The sequence below is a fragment of the Thamnophis elegans genome, chromosome 8 (genome assembly GCF_009769535.1).
Source record: "Thamnophis elegans isolate rThaEle1 chromosome 8, rThaEle1.pri, whole genome shotgun sequence".
In the NCBI taxonomy this organism is placed as follows: Eukaryota; Metazoa; Chordata; class Lepidosauria; order Squamata; family Colubridae; genus Thamnophis; species Thamnophis elegans.
In genome coordinates this window covers 49,169,252-49,187,950 of record NC_045548.1, presented here as the reverse complement: position 1 = coordinate 49,187,950, position 18,699 = coordinate 49,169,252, and the positions used below count along the sequence as shown (strand labels likewise).

General features: G+C 37.5%; 1 protein-coding gene across 1 annotated transcript in view; it reads left to right on the top strand.

Moving 5' to 3' along the window:
* ZNF704 (zinc finger protein 704) overlaps positions 1 to 18,699 on the top strand; it is a 58,710-nt gene that overhangs the window by 34,315 nt on the left and 5,696 nt on the right. Inside the window, 6 exon segments of the mRNA XM_032223098.1 lie at positions 894 to 997; positions 2,960 to 3,192; positions 3,885 to 3,985; positions 5,723 to 5,984; positions 8,977 to 9,081; positions 13,395 to 13,492. Of these exon segments, the coding sequence (XP_032078989.1) occupies positions 894 to 997; positions 2,960 to 3,192; positions 3,885 to 3,985; positions 5,723 to 5,984; positions 8,977 to 9,081; positions 13,395 to 13,492 (903 nt within the window).

Here is an 18,699-nt window from a genome sequence, read left to right as displayed (position 1 = left end):
TAGTGGGAGCAGGAATGACTGACTTCCTGTTAGCTTCTTCATTGAGTTTCCTTGTGGGAATCTGACAGGAAATATTGGAAATTCCCTTCTCTCCTCTCCCCTCCCTTCCCTTCCTTTTCCTTCCCCAGGAAGCAGGTAAGTGGCTGCTGCTGGATGGGGGAAGGAATGAGAGATTGCAAGAGTGGCTGGGAAATTGTCCCAGAACACTGAAAATTAAGAGCATGTAACCACAGCAGTGTAGAGGCAGCCAGTATCACTGAAGCAGCCACAACGTCCCAAATTTCATTCCCTCGGGAGTCGTGGTCCCAGATTTTGGACAAATTCTGTAAGTTGGTCCATTTGAGGTAGGTTAGTTTTAAAAAAAATGTCGCCCTATGATGCACTGTTTCACCCAGTTAAAGGTCATGACTGAGAATTTTAGTACAATTCCTCAATTTACAACAGTTTGTTTAGAACTGTTCAGTTACAGTGGCACTGAAAAACATGGTTTATGACCTTTTTCCACACTTGCGACCATTGCAGCATCCCCATGTCATGAGATCAAAATTCAGATGCTTGGCAACTGATTCATATTTATGACAATTGCACAGTCCTGGAGTAATGTTATCACCTTTTGTGACCTTATAACAAATAAAGTCGACGGGGGAGCCAGGTTCATTTAACAACTGTACTACTAATATAACAACTGCAGTGATTCACTTAGCAAATGTGGCAAGAAAGGTCGTAAAATTCACTTAACACATGGTTCACTTAGCAACAGAAAGTTTGGACTCAATTGCAGTCATAAGTCGAGGAGTACCTGTAATATATAAATTAGAATTTGGAATATTAATGGCACATTGCTTTCTAATCCCTTTTTCATTTGTTCCTGGTTTCTAATCATTTTGTTTCAGAAAATCTTCAGAAGAAGTGGACATGGATAAAGTCACGGCAGCTATGGTTCTAACTACTTTATCAACCAGCCCTTTGGTTCGCAGCCCCCCAATCCGTCCTAATGGTGAGCATGTTTTCAGGAGAGATTATGACAGAAAGGTTTGGGGAAAAGATGCAACTAGCTTCATTTTCACTTCTGCCTGCCAGTAGGAAGACCAACCATCAGTCATTCTCCCCAATGTGGAGTGGGGTGGGGTTAGTAATTGTAAAACAGAAGTTTACACTAGAACAGGGGTGTCAAACTCAAGGCCCGCAGGCTGGATGCGGCCAACATGATGCTTAAATCTGGCCCCCGAGGCCAGCCTGGAAATAGCAAACGACTGGCCCGCGGTACCTCTGGCAGCCAAAACACAGTGCAAGGCTGCGTGTGGCTCCCCCATGCTCCATTTTCGGCCTCGATGGCCTCCTGCAGCACTCTGCCAGTCAAAATGGGGCACGGAGGGGCCACGCATGGGAGGACATACCCGTGTCCCTATTTCTCCCCCCCCCAGCCCGCGGAGGAGAACTACAATGTTGATTCGACCCTCGAAGAAATCCAGAGTGACACCCCTGCACTAGAGGATTTACCCACTTATTTAATTTTCCAACTAACAGAATGAAGATGTGGAGGGTTTCATAATGTGAAGCAGAAGTCAGTGCCTTCCTGTTCAGTACTTCTACTCAGTACAGTCCCTTCTTCATGCTAATGACTTGTCAATTAGGTTATTTCTGATCATAGATCTAAGGTGTTACTTTGTATGATAGAGCATGTTTTGAGATGTAGACTGGCTGATAGATTACAAGCACTGATTGAATAGGAGACAACAAAAACAAATCCTCATTGATTGCTTCTGCAAAACAATGACAGTGCTGGCAAGGAGTGACCAAGAAATCTAGCTCTCGCCTTCATAGCTGCCAGTGATCAAGAGGAGTGAGGGACTACAATTAACCCTCACATAAAAACTGCAGTCACTACTTAGCATCTAGTGTTGCCAAAGCTGCAATTGAATAGGCAAAATGGTGTGGGGTTTTTTTTTCTCCCAAAGCAGGAGTGAAATTCAGCAGATTCTAGAAAACCGGTAGCAGAAAATTTGAGTAGTTAGGAGAGCCGGCAAATACCACCTCAGGCTGGCCCCAATGTCCCAAACAGGGGTGGGTTTCAACCGGTTCGCGGCGGTCCCCGCGAACCGGTTGGTCGGCGAACCCGGAAGTAAGTAACTTCCGGGAACGGCGAAGGGCCCACCCGCCTGCCCGCGTTCCATACGCGGTTTTGACGAGTTCTGCACTTCCACGCATGCGCAGGACGCATACAGCGCCTGTGCGATCCTCCAGGAGCAGCTGGAACATCGCACAGATGCTAGTACGCATGCGTGCGCTGCGCGCGTGCACGAGGACGCCGCCGGCCCCGTTCCAACCGAACTGGTTGGAACGGGGCGAGAGACCCACCCCTGGTCCCAAAGTAATAAAAAGTATCAAAGCTATAGCCATGTGAAACTCCTCATCAAGCAGTGGCAAAGCTGTAATGCTCTTGGCCTAATCAGCTGTCCAGCTACAACCTTAGTGGCTTGTCAAATAGGTAGATAGTCTAGAAATCAATGGGTTCTTGGCTGTAGCCTTCTTTGAGCATAGCTTGATAGAAAAATATGAGTAAGTCTTTGTTTATATCAAGTATAGTTTATTTATGCAGTTCGGAAACTCCAGTAAATATGGAACCATGTATATTCCTGGAAAATCTGTATGGTGTCTGTATGTGTGTGTGAGAGAGAGGGGGGGAGAGAGATGTATTTCTTATATCTTAGTAGACAATCATTTTCTTTTCAATTCATTGTATGTAATCTAGATGTCCCAGCATTCTTCCTAAATACATGTTTTTAGTTCTATTGCCCCCAATTCTCTTACTAGAAATTGTTTGTTTATTAATTTACAGTATTTATTAAATTAATTTGCCTTCCATCTTGTTTTGAAGGGACTCTGAGCGGCTTACAGCATTAAAAGCATTAATATCCAACTTGTAGTTATCTTTTTTAATGCTGTTGTTAATTTATAGAATCCTTAAATGGATCCTGGAAAGAAGGAGGATTTGTGCCTTCCAGTACCAGTAGCAGTGGGTATTGGAGCTGGAGTGCCCCAAGTGACCAATCAAACCCATCTACTCCATCACCTCCCCTTTCTGCTGACAGCTTCAAACCATTTCGATTACCATCTCAAACAGATGATGGCATTGACGAGGCTGAAACTAGCAGTCTTCTTTTTGATGAACCCATTCCTAGGAAAAGGAAGGTGAGCCTGATATTGACTGTGTCAATATTCTCTTATAGTGTTATTATACCTGTGTTTCTCAACCTTGGCAGCTTTAAGATGGGCGGACTTCAATTCCCAGAATTCTCCAGCCTGTATGTATATTGTGATATTTTATGAACAAATACCTGTGTTTACTTATGAAAGACTGCATCATATATCATTTTTATCTAAAGCCAGATGTTTTTTTGTTTCACTTTGCCTTTATGTACTCTTCATTTTTTTAAATATATGGCAATTGTTTTAGTTCTCTTAAAAGAAATATTTGTCTGAAAAGTCCTGGAGTTGCTACAGATAAATTGTTAGTAGATGAAATGTTAGGAAATTCCTGTCTGTGTTACTGTATTGTACTAAAGTCAGCTACTACTTTTCATTCTAATATGAAAACAGAGTGAACTCATTTCAGTATTCCAAATTAGCTTTGCAAGATTATTGATCAAAAGATCAATATTGTATAGTTCTGTTTATGAATGGTGAACTTAAATTGCATTCAGGTGCGCGGTACCCAAAAGTAAATCCTCCTAAGTTTAGTAGGCCTATCTCCTTAAATGTATGTGTCCTTGAAACATTAATTTTAATTTACTTTACTATTAATATAAATATAATAATTTGAAACCCATGCTTGTTAAATGAATGCACTGTGTACAGTTTGTGCTCCCTGTTTAACTTCTCAGAACTCCATGAAAGTAATGTTTAAATGCCTTTGGAAAAACTGTGGAAAGGTACTAAGCACTGCTGTTGGCATTCAGAAACACATCCGGACTATTCATCTTGGGTGAGAAGACTACAGTTCTTTTTATTTATGAAACAATTTCTATCCCAATGTTAGCATTACTTTGAAGCGAGTTCACTAAGATTTATAACCAAATGAGCCTGTTTATAATCTAGCTATTACTTGTGGTAATCCCCTTATTTCTTTTTCAGGGGTTTGCATATAACATTGAAGTCTCTTTTATCAGTACTTTGAGCTAGGGGAAAGGAATCAGCAAGAATTCAGTTTCATATAAGCAGTGTCCTTGCTTTCTATTATGTATAAATTTGTTTCCATTAATGGGTAGACATACTCATGACAAATGACTAATGACAAATCTTAGATTGTTTTCTTGATTTGCTAAAGAAAGTAGAATTTATTTTAAGACACAGTTTCCAATGCATGTATAAGAATCAAAACAATATTTTTCCTAACATGAAACAGAGCACTGATTTATTTTTCCTTTTTGGCCACTGTAAAGAAGGAACAGTCAAAAACTACAAACCAGCTACTTTGGGTTCATTTCATTGTGTGCCAGTGAACTAAGCTTAACTTATTAAGTTAGTAATTATTATAACTGAAGCTATTAGATCAATAACACAAATTTGATAAAATCAGAAGTTTTAGGAACATTTGGGGAATTCTTTTTGGAAAAAAGAAACAGTTTCTCTGAAAAGGGATTCTTGTTATTTGTGGAAATAACATCTGGATGACTTACGACTGCAACAAGCTGCTGCAGATCTTTGGTTAATGTGTTTCCCCTTATCTCTCCTCCTTCTGTATGGCCATGATAAACTTAGGCAATTTTGCTTCAGTTTTAGATGGCAGCAGTTGTTTCAGTTAGATCCAACCAATTGTGGTAAATCCTAACCATAGATGAATTCAAATTACTCCAGTGAACTATACATTTTGAATACAATTCTGAAAAATGGACAATATTCTTTTTCTTTAAAATAGAATAAGCGAATTCTTTAAAAAATAGAACAAAACCTTCCATTTTCCTCTCTCTACACCAATAGAAAAGCAAGAACTAACATGAATCCAAAGGATTTTTGGTATTTAAAAGCTCTCCTATCAATCACGATAGGAATAATTAAAAATTAAACTCACTGAACTATGCTGTCATTTCTCATATCTTTTTCCCATTAATTCAAATCTGCATTTAATAATTTAAAAAAAATGAGTGGGTGGGAAAAGTGAATTGAATCTCACTCATTGCATAAGCTAGGTACAATTATATGCTTTTTCTTTCTCCCAGATTTTCTCCTTTGCCTCATCAAATTGTCGTGAGAATAAAGGGAAATAATATGCTGAGGGTTTTGAAGGAAATATCAGATACAAATATGAGGAATAAATGAAATAAAGTCTCTGTCTACTTTAAATAATCTATGTTTCCAGCAGCTTAATTTATAAAATGTGAAAAATAAAATTAAGTCTTTTTTATTTCAACATTCTGTGCACATGAAGTATAAGAATATTAACTGATCAGTGGATTTCTCCTGAAGAGATAAAGTCTTTTCTATGTAACTGTGTGTATATATCTTTCTAGTGTCCTATGTATAGAAATGCTAGTGCAAATATTCCCCAATGTGCACATGAATATATTAATTTATATATATAATTTATATATATATAATTGGTTTTAGTGGTAAGATATTAAACAATTCTTTTTCTTTGCATAGACTCCTATTAATATATTGGAACTTCTTATTATACTGAATTTGGTACAGTATTAATAAGTTCTGACTGTCATTTCTTTAGACGTGTAGGAGAATCTGACTACAGTGACGGAGAGGAAGATTTTTACTACACAGAAATACGTCTCAACACTGACTCAGTAGCTGATGGATTAAATAGTTTATCTCCAGTTTCACCCTCTCTAGCATCTCTTCCTTTTTTTCCATCCCAAGATGGGAACAGAAGTGAACTATCATGTGCCAAAACAGATGCTAAAGGGATGACTCCTCTAAGCCGTTCAGCTCCTACCAACCTCTACCTCATTCACTCTGATCATGCTTACCAGGTGAATATTTCATTTGATTGCATTTCATTTATTTTAGTTTACTATCCATAAATTATACTAACTAGATTCAGTAGTGATAAAGTGAAATCGAGCTGTGATTGACTTGTGGTTACATTTAGGGGTTTGTTTGTTTTTTGCATCCCACCCTCTTTTTCTCTTTCTTGCTGCAAAGTTCTTGGGAAATCATTTAAAGTAGGTATCTGAAATTGCTGAACTATTTTTACACTATGATTAATAACACTAAACTAGGATTGTACTATGCATGCAGGTCATGTGCTATTCATTCTCAAACCCTTGTTTAAGAATAATAAAGACTTCTGGTATTGAAATAGTAGAAGAACGTGTTACTTTTTCATGTAAAGGAGTAGTGGTGAAATGGAAGCACATAGTACCCCTCTGACAAAATTGTTTCATTTATTTATTGATTGATTGATTTTCCACCTTTATTATTTTTATACACAATATGGCAAGTATACCTAATTCTCCATTTTCCTCTTATTTTTCCCACAACAACAACCTGTGAGGCAAGTTGGGTTAAGAGAGAATGACCAGCCCAAAGTCACCCAACCGGTTTTCATGACAAAGTGGGGGACTTGAATTTTCAGTCTCTGGATTTCTAGCCAGGTCCCTTAACCACTAGGCCAAACGGGCACGCTTGTTGCCTTTAAACTAGCAATTATGTTTTGATGCTAGTTTGAGCATCATAATTCATTGTTTTTTTTTACAGATATACAAAATTTATATTAACTTTTAAGTGTGGAAGGAATTAACATAATTTAGTATGTGGTGGCTAAACAAACCTTCAGAATCCATGGGCATTTGCAAATGCTAATCAGATAATTCATTCTTTGTAGCAATCTATATTCTAAAACACCTGCCAATATAAAAAAATGGTAGTTTCCACACCATATCTGATCATTTGTTGCATACATTGAAATGGTGATCTTTATTTTAAAAATGGAATCAAACATTTTAATTATCTCTTGCAAAGGAAAACTATTCTTTATAAATGAACTGAAAACTACTTATAAAGGTTTTGAATATTTGTAATCAATATATATATATACTGTATAATCTTATTTTTATGATTTATTTATTTATATTTCCTATTTCTAAACTGCCCAACTCCCTTAGAGATTAATAATAAGCTCATTGAGCTGTGTAGTCATTTCTCATATCTTTCTCCCAATAATTCAAATCTGCATTTGAATTGCATTTACTAAAAAAAGAGATCTTTCTTAATAAAATGGCTAGTGGATGGGAAAAGTGAATTGAATGTCCATTCACTGCATATATATTATATGAAATCATAATAGTAAAAACATGAGCAGGATAAGTCCATATAAAACAACAAAAGTCATTTTTTTTAATGGTAGGCCATTTAGGCTGGTGGGCCAGGAAGATGGCCTCTGCCATTGCCCCCATCCTCTGACCTATCTTTTCCCCCTCTGGCCCCACAACATGACAGCCCCCTACTTTCCTGGCCTTTCAAAGAAGGTTAAAAATTTGGCTCTTCTGATTCACATGAGGCTCCCAGATACCTTGATGGCCCTCCTGCTGCCTTTTAACTTTTAATTTATTCTAATCCTGTTTTTATCTGTCACTTTTTAAGGTGTTTTTAATCTGGTTTTAGGCTTTCCTGTTTTTACTATGCACTACCGAGAGTCACTCTGTGAGCAGGATGGGCAGTATTTAAAGTTTGATAAATAAATAAATAAGATTTGAACTTGGCCTGCCACCACTTGGAATGGGCTTTTAGAAGTATCCAGTGTCACCACTAAAAACTTTTTTGCATTTGTAAAGACACCCAGAGCAGGTATACATCAAATTGCATGATTCTCATGTAGTCTCTCATATAAGAAAAGACTGAAGACAGCAATTGCAATTTCTCTACATCTCTCTGCAACTATTATTATTAACATTAATTATTGAAGAAATTTTTACAGAGCACAAAAAATACAAATACGAAAAAGAAAAATGATAAATAAGTAAAAAATAAAGAAGGAAAAACAAAAAAAGATCTGTCTGCAAGAAAGAATCTGCAAACTTTGATAACTTTAAGATAGAAAATAAATAAGAGAGTATGGAGTCCTTGGTGCATTCTGAACGTGGTTGTTTGCTTGAAGATGTTGACCTGATGAGGTAAAATCATCAGTACATTAGTAACATCATCAATGGGCACTGATGGTGTTACCCAGTCAGGTGGTGAAATGTCTGCGAGCAAACAACCAACATCAGGGAGCTACAAGAACTCTACAGTTCAACTCTGAACTATTTATCTATAAATATCTATGAGTTATTTTTCTTCAGCAATTGCAGTTAAATCCTGCAACTGGCTCCTGGCTGCGATGTCTATTTTTTCTTTCTCATCATCTCCACTTTTGTTTTGCAGTTGCTGCAAAACTCCTTAAAGAGCTAATTCCCTTTGATATCTAATGTTACATTTAATATATGAAAGCCGTATGTGCTTTCTTTAGCCTGTTATTGTTCTTTTAATCATTATCTAATATTTCACCCTGGAACTGGCAAATATTTTTCCTCCAACTGTGTTATAATTTCCCTAAAGCTATCTTCTCCAGTCGGATAATTCCAGATTAGTTGCTTTGTGACCTCTCCATTGTTAGCAGCAATAGTCTTTTGCTGGTTGGGAATGTTACAAAGGATGCTATAGTTCAAAATATCTGAAAGGAGCCACATTGGGGAAATGAAAAGTTGCCCTAAAATGCTTCTTTTGTAAGAGCTAAGCTTTCAATAATTTTTTTTGGATCTGCATATATTATGAATTCACTATCTTTCATTTTTCTTAGTGACCACTATAGACAACTTCCTTTCAGTGGCATCATGTATTATTCATCCTATTGTCTTTTCAAAAGAACTGAAAAATAGAATCAAAATGAGACCAACTTACTATTTTTCATAGGAGAGAATCGAACATATAATTTGGTAACATGGAGATGTTCCTTCTTAACTGACTTCCTATTTTTTGAAACAGGCTACAGCTCCTGTGAACATTCCAGGGTCAGCCAAGTTTACTCCCAATGGAAAAAGCTTTAGCATCTCTTGGCAGACACCCACAGTTACCTTCACTGGCCTTCCAGTAAGTAGAAAACCAGCAAATTAGGAGGGGGAGGTTTGTTTACCACATAGGATGGCATGTGTGAAGCAAGATCAATATTTGCAATTTATGCAGGTAATGGATTTCTTTCTCCCTTGCCTGTCCAATTCCACTCATGGATGCATTGCTGCAGCCAAGCATCATGCAGTTCATGGGCTGCATGTGGCCCATTAGAGCCCTTGTGCAGCCCATTGGTATTTTCTTTTAAAAAATCACCACCCCCTCTCCAAAAATATATATACTGTGAGTGCCCCAAGCATCTCTGCCACCAGCAGTTTCACAGTACTGCTGCATCTTTAGCCTCCAAACTGTTGACCTGCTAGGCGTTCCTTTGTGGCCTGCAGTGATTTTTGATGTATCAATGGGATCCTTTCCCCTTGTGTAGACCTGCATCAAAGATTTCAATAAAGGTCACTCAAGCATATTTTAAACAAAATAGCAATAGCACTTATAGTCTTTGCAGCCCTCTCTAAGGGGTGTACCAAGGTGGCGCAGGGGTTAAATGCAGCACTGCAAGCTACTGCTAGATCAGCAGGTCAGCGGTTCAAATCTCACCGGCTCAGGGTTGACTCAGCCTTCCATCCTTCCGAGGTGGGTAAAATGAGGACCCAGATTGTTGGGGGCAATATGCTGACTCTCTGTAAACTGCTTAGAGAGGCCTGAAAGGCCTATGAAGCGGTATATAAGTCTACTGCTATTGCTATTGCTATTGCTATTGCTACAGAGTCAGTCCTCATTTTACTGATCTTGGAAGGTTGAGTCAACCTTGAACCAGCCAGAATCAAACTGGTGGCAGTCAGCAGAATTAACCTGCAATATTGCATTCTAACCATTGCGTACCACGACTCCCATTTGAAAAAGCCATCAAATTAATTTGCTGTAAATGTCATCTGCGAATCAGCTTGATGTTTGTTAATATACTATGCAGTGTCAAAAGACCTTATGACAATGCTGAATCCTATAGAGATAAGAGCACATTTTGACCAAAATTAATTATGGACATTCTCCAATTCCATTGGGCTGCAGTGATACTGCAAGACAGTTTTCCTCTTTCCTTAGCTTCCCTCACAGGGATGTTTTCATTGACTTATCATGATCTGTTATAATCCCATAATGCTGTTTAGTTGCTTATACCATCTTCCATATGCATAACATATCTTTAATTCCACCTAATATAATTAACTACTGTAAACAATATTTCATTTTTTTTATTCAAATAATTTTTCTAACTTTTGAATTATCATTATCAGAGCAGACATCGTGTCTTATGTCTTAGCATTTGACCTAAGGCTACATGTTCCAAATTTTCACAAATATGCAGGGCTGTTTAAAAACTCTGATTTTTGACAGGGTGAATTAGAAATTGATAAGGTACTGCCAGCTATTTCTCATTTCACAACGTGAATCACAAAAGCCTCTTATTGTCAACCTTTAGAATTTCTTGGAGGCTTTCTGTAGAATCTGGGGGCTCCTGCTGAGCTGATAAAAATGAAAGTAACTGAATCAATTACATTGCATTCTGCCAATGAATATTTATTAAATTTCATCAAGAAACAGCTAGCAGTGCAAGGCATCCTGCTGGTTGTAATTTGAACAAGAGACTCTTAACAGAACCTGCTATGCATGAAATACCCCAAAATTTGATTTCATGACAATATGGTAGAACTGGAGTAATTTTAAAAGGAGGGTTGCACTCTGTGGCACTGGGATAAATTGACACAAGTATTGCAAGAAAGCCAAAAGTCTCATTATCACAAAATAGGCAGATTATTTTTCTTAAACTTGTGCTATCTGGATATGTTGATACTACAACTCCCATTATTCTCAGTCAATATGTCCAACCAATATGCTGCCTATGGCTTCTGAGAATTATAATTCCACTATGGGCTATAGGTAGTTATAGATATTAAGAATTGAGTATGAATTCACAAAGATTCATTATTCCCCAAACAGTCGGGAACACAACTGTTATATATCATAAAGTAATTATTTGGTTATAATCTCTTCTTCCTAGTTCAGTTCTGACCTCTGACCTCCCAAGGCTATCTTCAAAGTCACAGAAGGCTTTAACTTGAAGACTTGAAGGAGCTTTTGGAAATGTCACTGTTTAGAGCATTTTTCAGTTTCACTGCTATTTTCTTGACAAATTTATGTATAAGCAGATCAGAAGCTAACAAATAGCTATAGTGAGAACAAAACTCTATTATTAGTCTCATTTCGAAGAGCCCCTTTGCTGATTTTGCCAGTAGCAGCTGTTGACCTTTTTTTCTATACAGTTTTATATAGTATGCTAAAATTAGTTATTCTGATGTTACCATCATTCACTGCATAAACTAATGAGGTGGCAGGAGCATGTAAAGTATTGATGAACCTGTTGAAGCTTTCTCTGAACTAGTTCATTAGCTGTCTATCAACTCAGTAGAAGCAGCACTTTTTGTATTATGTTGAATATTTTGCCCTTCTTACCCCACAGATGAGAATATGCTAGGTAAAAACAAGTGCCAGAGATACAAGTACAAGATCAGATATCCACTTAGATATTTATGCTTAAACATAAGAGGGAACAGAGGATTAAGTGAGAGAACATAATCATATACAATTTTGAGAACCAGGAAGATTTTCCAGGAGGGCATTCTATTACCTGAATTGTCTAATGTGGTGAGCTCTACATATTCACATGTGAGCACATTCTTAAACAATTACAATTATTCTTCAAATTAAACTAGATCAACACATCTGAAACTTCATGAAATTTCATAGAACAACTTGGAGGATTATAGACATTCCTGCTTTTTTTTCCTACAAAATGAAATGTGGAAAATTATGTAAAGGGACCTGAGCAGAGGTGGTATTCAGCAGGTTCTGATCAGTTCTGGAGAAATGGTAGCAGAAATTTTGAGTGGTCCGGAGAACCGCTAAATACCACCTCTGACTGGCCCCGCCCCCATCTAATCTCTGCCTCCCAAAACCCAGCTGATCGGGAGGAAATGGGGATTTTGCAGCAACCTTCCCCTGGAGTGAAGTGGGAATGGAGATTTTACAGTATCCTTCCTCTGCCACGCCCACCAAGCCACTCCATACCCACCAAGCCACGCCCACAGAACTGGTAGTAAAAACATTTGAATCCCACCACTGGACCTGAGACTTTTTCTGTCAATCAGCAAGATAATGCTGTGATTTCCTCCAGTCTATACCCCCTCTTTCCTGGTCACATGAGCCCAAAAAGTGCATTCTGAACTCATCCTTTCCCACTGCACATATACATAGTCACACAGATGCAGCAAGAGGGATCCCCCAAAATACGAACACAGACAAAACATTCATGCACCACTGTGATTAGATCCTCATACACAATATATATGTGTGCAACATGACTGGCCTGGACCCTGGGGTGAAAGTACATACTGTACATATGCATAATATGCAACATGCTGCTTTGTTACCTACATATTCTTCCTCCTTGAAAGAGGAGATCGCTTCTTCCTAACTGACATATCACCAAATACTTCTAGAAAGGTTGCAAATTTTGTTATAGCTGTTTATAGCTATTTATAATTTTGATAACTTTCTTTATTGATCAGGCTCATATGTACATTTTATTGGTCTCTGATTATTTTGCTATGATTTTTCCCCTTTTCCTTATGGTCTATTTACTTTGATCTTTGTACAAACGAATATATAGATATTTCCCATATCCCCTGCTGCTAAAAGAGTTGGAAAGAATTCCAGAAACTATGGTCTGGATGCATTCCCTACCTTGATTTTAAATCAAAATTGGGGGAGGAATCTATTCCAAACAGAATCCTTAAGAGGTATAATAAAGCCAATTTGAGTACTAAGTAGATATTTACTGGCACAGAATATATCATTTTCTTTCTTGGATGCTTTTAAAAATGGTCCATAAGTAAATGTTTGCAAGCCTAGGCAGGGAATAGTTTCATATATTCAATCATGAATTCTGGCAAATTTCTTTGGTTCCTTTAACCCCTTCTTGTGATTGAAACCCTTCCCTGATATCTGGAGCAGATGATCAGCAAGAATATCAACTTGTCCACAAGATAATTGTATCCTTAGAATGCTCCAAATCATTTTTCTTTCATATCTCTGCCCTGCATTATGAGATGGAGTCCACCACTGAGTCTTGTAATATGTCCTCTATTCCATTGGGAGAAAGTCTATGAAATTAAGGTGATGAATCCACAGATTAAAACTCAATACAAGATCATTTAGTTTTATTAGCCATATTGTATCTTTTAATTCTGCAATTAGAACTCCACTTTTGTTTCTCTTACTAGGTTTCACCAACTCACACACGGCATGTCGGGATCGGAGAACAAAAGCACCAGATCCACGCTGTTCTTTCATCACCACCTAGAGCATCAGTTGGCCTCAGGTAGGAGGCTCTTTACTTCGGAATGAAGGGAATTAATTAATGAGTGGAGGGTTTCTTCCTATATATATATTTTATTATGTTTTCATTCTATACAATCACATATTTACTGTGCTTGATCAGGGCATATAACATTGAGTAATAAACACGGCCTTCACTTATATAGAAAATGCCCTCTACAATAAAAACCCAATATACCACCTTGGCCCACCATACACCCTCTTTCAACCCCCTCCAACTTTCATTCTTCCTTCTCACACACCCCTCTACGCCTACTTCCCCTCCCCTTCTTTCTAACCCTAACCCTGTCACTCCCTCTAATCCATTCCCTCCCTCCCTTCTCCTCCTCCTCTCTCTCACCCTCTCCACCCTCCTTCTTCTTTCACTCGACTCTTTCCTTCGGTATATTTCTATTATCTTCCAGTATATTCGGTTTGTTCTATTTTCGCACTAACATTGAAAAGCCACAGTATACAAATGCAATCATGGAATTTAACACATATTGTATTTCCCCCCTCCCCCCTCCCCCTAAATCCCCACCTCCCTTCCCTCCCCCCGACTTCCCAAAGACCATACGTGGTATAACTTTTGGACAATCACAGTCTAAAATATCTCTACATTGAACTCAGCTCCTTACTGTTACCCAAATTTTAAACAATTTAAATTGTTACTGATACTAAGCATAAGCTATCTGGAGTTTCTTAGTCCCATATTTACTTTTTATATAATCAGTCCATTTTTTCCAGTCTCTTTTATATCTCTCGTTTGAATGTTCTTTGAGATATGCTGAAATTTTGGCCATTTCGGCTAAGTTCATAACTTTCAAAGTCCATTCTTGAATTGTAGGTAAATCTTTCTTCTTCCAATACTGCGCCACCAAGAGTCTTGCTGCCGTTATTAAGTACAGAACCAAATTAGTCTCTGCTGCTGTAAAGTCAATACATATACCCAGTAAGAACAACTGGGGGGTGAATTTTATCCTTCTTTTGAGGATGTTTTGCAGGATCCACCATATTTTTATCCAAAATGCCTTGACATTACGACATGTCCACCATATATGAAAATATGTAGCATCACAGAAACCACATCTCCAACATTTAGGTTGAACATTTGGATACATAGAGGCAAGCTTTTTAGGATCTAGGTGCCATCTATAAAACATCTTATAAAAATTTTCTCTCAAGCTTTGTGCTTGTGTAAATTTCACATTTCTTATCCAGATTCTTTCCCATGTTTCAAGCATTATTGGTTCCTCGATATTCTGAGCCCATTTTATCATGCAATCCTTAATCAGTTCCGTTTCAGAATCCATCTGTATTAGTACATTATATATCCTCTTTATATGCATTGAGCTTTGATCTCTTATTTGTTTAAACAAATTATCCTCAACTTTTACAAAGCCAATTTTTGATCTGTTTCCACCTAGCCTGTAGTTGACCATACTGAAACCACGTTTGAACTACCTTCTCTTCTTTAAGTACCTCTAAAGATTTTAGTTGCATCACCCCTCTTTCTGAGATAAGAAGTTGTCTATAGGTGGTTCTATCGTGTTTTTGTTCTACATTCATATTTTCAATTGTATGTCTAGGAATTGCCCACATGGGCACTTTATCATTTAGTTTATATTGATATTTTTTCCAAACCCGCAATAAAGCATTTCTTAAGATATGATTTTTAAATTTCTTATCCATTTTTTTGTTAAATAACAGGTAAGCATGCCAACCATATAACAAATCATATCCCTCGATATTCAAAATTCTATCATTAGTTAGATAAATCCAGTCACTAATTGCAGATAATGCCACTGCATCATAATATAATTTTAAGTTAGGTAATTTCAATCCTCCTCTTTCACGTGCATCTTGCATTATTTTCATCTTTACCCTCGGCTTCTTTCCTGCCCACACAAATTTGGTAATACCCTTCTGCCATTCTGAAAGATTCGCATCTCTTTTAAGTATTGGTAACATTTGAAAAAGAAATAAAAATTTTGGTAAAATGTTCATTTTTACTGCCGCTATTCTACCCAGCAAGGACAAATGCAGTTTTTCCCATCTTTTCAACTCCAACTGTATACTATGCCAAAGTGGTTCATAATTATGCTTATATAATTTCCCATTTGAGATTAAAATATTAACTCCAAGATATTTAACTTTTTTAACTACCTCACATCTTAGCATCGCCCCCAGTTCTTCCTTCTGTTTGATAGTCATATTTATAGCTAATCTTTTGGTTTTTCCTAGATTTATTTTAAATCCCGAGACTTGACCATATTGATTGATCGTGTTCAATAATACCCTACTAGATTCCTGCGGTTGTTCCAATATTATGACCAGATCATCCGCAAATGCACGGACTCTATATTCTTGCTGTCTAATTTTAATCCCTTTTAGACCGCCCAAGCCCCGTATCTTATTCAACAGTATTTCCAAGTTATAATAAACAATAATGGGGACAGAGGACAGCCCTGTCTTGTACCTTTTTCAATTTGAAAGGAGTCTGTCAGACTTCCATTGACAATGATCTGGGCTGTTTGCTGCTGATATATTGCACCAATTGACCGTAAAAAGCCATCTCCTATCTGCATTTTTTGCAATGTCTTCAGCAGGAATTGCCAATTAACTCGATCAAAGGCTTCTCCGCATCCAAAAATATGAATGCGGCTGGGATTTGATTGTTCTTTCCCAGGTATTCTAAAGCGTTAATAATTAATCTAACGTTGTTCTTCATCTGTCTGCCCTGTATAAAACCAGTTTGATCGGTATGTATCAATTGTTGAATTACCACCATTAGCCTATTTGCTAATATTTTAGTAAAATTTTATAATCTACATTGAGTAATGAAATAGGTCTATAGTTTTTTGGTTGGGTAAGGTCTTGGTCTTCTTTGGGTATCAACGATATGAACGCAGTCTTCCACGAGGGGGGCACTTTCCCTCCCGATTGAATTTTATTGAATAGTTCTCTGAGGGGTTCTACCATTTCTAACTGTAAATTTTTATAATAAACAGCTGTTAAACCATCTGTGCCTGGTGCTTTCCCTAACTTTAATTGTTTAATTGCCTGCAGAATTTCCCCAGAAGTTATAGGTTGATTCAGCTTATGCCTATGTTCTTCTCTAACTAGGGGAATTTTCTCTTTATCTAAGTATTTGTCTATATCTACGTCCTTAATTTTATCCCCTTTATACAACTCTGTAAAAAATTCCCGAAATACCTTTTGAATCTCTTCCTGTTGAAACACTTCCTTCCCTCTGTAACACAATTTGGATACATTTCGAGCTTTCCTTTTTTTTCTAATCTGATAAGCCAACCACCTACCGGGTTTATTTGCATTACAGAAAGTATTATGTTTAGCATATAATAAACTGGTGGCTACCTGGTCAGAGATCAGCATATCAAACTGAGATTTTAATATAGCAATTATTTCCCTAATCTTTGTATCTCCTGGATTCAATGTTAATTCTGACTCTTTCCCTTTAATTTCCTCTTCCAATTCTTTTCGTTTATGCCCTTGTTTTTGTCTATGTATTTTGTTTATATTCATTAATACTCCTCTCATATACGCTTTGCTTGCATCCCATACATATTCCATAGATGTACCCTTATTCATATTGAGAACAAAATATTCCGATAGCAATTTTTTACAATCATTAACATACTTTTCATATCTAAATAAGTTTTCATTCAACCTCCAGGACCTTCTTGCCTGGGCTACCCTTCCCAATTCCATCCAGACTGGATTATGATCTGAAAGAACTCTCGCCATAATCTTTGTCTTCTTCACCCTGCAAAGTAAATCATTTGTAATTAGTATAAAATCAATCCTTGAAAGAGATTGATGTCTGTTGGAAAAAAAGGTAAAGTCATATTCTTCTGCATGCCTCTCGCGCCAAGCGTCTCACAATTCAAAGTCGTCCAGCATGTCAAAAAAGGGTTTGGGTAACTTAGCTCGGAATTTGGTGTTCGGGCGAGATGTCTTCTTATCTCTTTTGGTGTCAATCACGCCATTCCAGTCACCCAATAATATACAAGACTCAAAGTCCCACTGTACTAATTTAGCATGGAGATTTCTATAAAATCCATCTTGTTGTTGGTTAGGAGCATAAATTCCCAAAAGTAACGTCTTTTTCCCTTCTAAGATTAAATCTAATGCAATATATCTTCCGAAGAGATCTGCTTCAATTAGCTCAGCTTTAATGTCTTTTCTTAAGTATACTATGCCGTTTTTCTTTTCCATGGCTGAGGTCGCAAAATGTTGGCCCAGTTTGGGGTTAAACAAATATTTTTGATCGGTTGATTTGATATGAGTTTCTTGCAAACAAATTATGTCATTCTTAAACTGTTTGAGATAATGAAATATTTTCTTTCTTTTCTGTGGAGAGTTCAGTCCGTTAACATTCCATGTCAAAATCTTAGTTGTCATTTTTGGTTGCCTGAAGCTTTTTTAGAGCCTCCCGCAAGGCCTGTCTCACCTTTGGTTTGGCTCCTCCCACAGCTTCTGAGCTTGTTGCAGTAGCTCCTTGATCAGTGGCCAACGATTGTTGAGATTGTTGCATGGTAGTTTGTTTATCCGTTTGTCTGGTGGTCATACGGTTGGATCTTTTTTCCTTGACTCCTTGCCCCTCCGGGAGAGGGAGATGATACATTTTATCTGATGGTTGTGTGGTTTGTTGTTTTGTTCGTCTCGTGGTTTTTCACCATGTCCCGAAGATTCAGGGTATCCCATCTTCAGAATCTTATGATAGAAATCACGAGCTTTCCATACAGAACTGAGACGATATCTTTGTTTGTCCATTGTAACTATAATACCGAATGGGGCATCCCATCTGTACTGTATCTGACGCTTTCTGAGCTCTTCCACCAGAAAGGCATAATCTCTTCTGGCTCTTAGCATTTGAGGTGGAATTTCTTTCAAAACAATCAGGTCCTGTCCACCAATTTGAAGCTTGGTATTATAAGACTCCTGTAATATCATATTTCTAGATTCTTTTGTAACAAAGTATATTACCACATCTCGGGGAAGTTGCCTTTGTTTTGCCGCCCACGAGTTAACACGAAAAATCTTGTCAATCTGCCAATCAAAATTGGATCCCGGTTTTCCCACCAGACGGTCAAAAGCTTCAGAAAACATTTGCTTTAAGTTCTCCTGCTTTTCTTCACGCAGCCCCCTCACTCTTAATGCAAGTTCCATCTGCTTATATTGTATCAT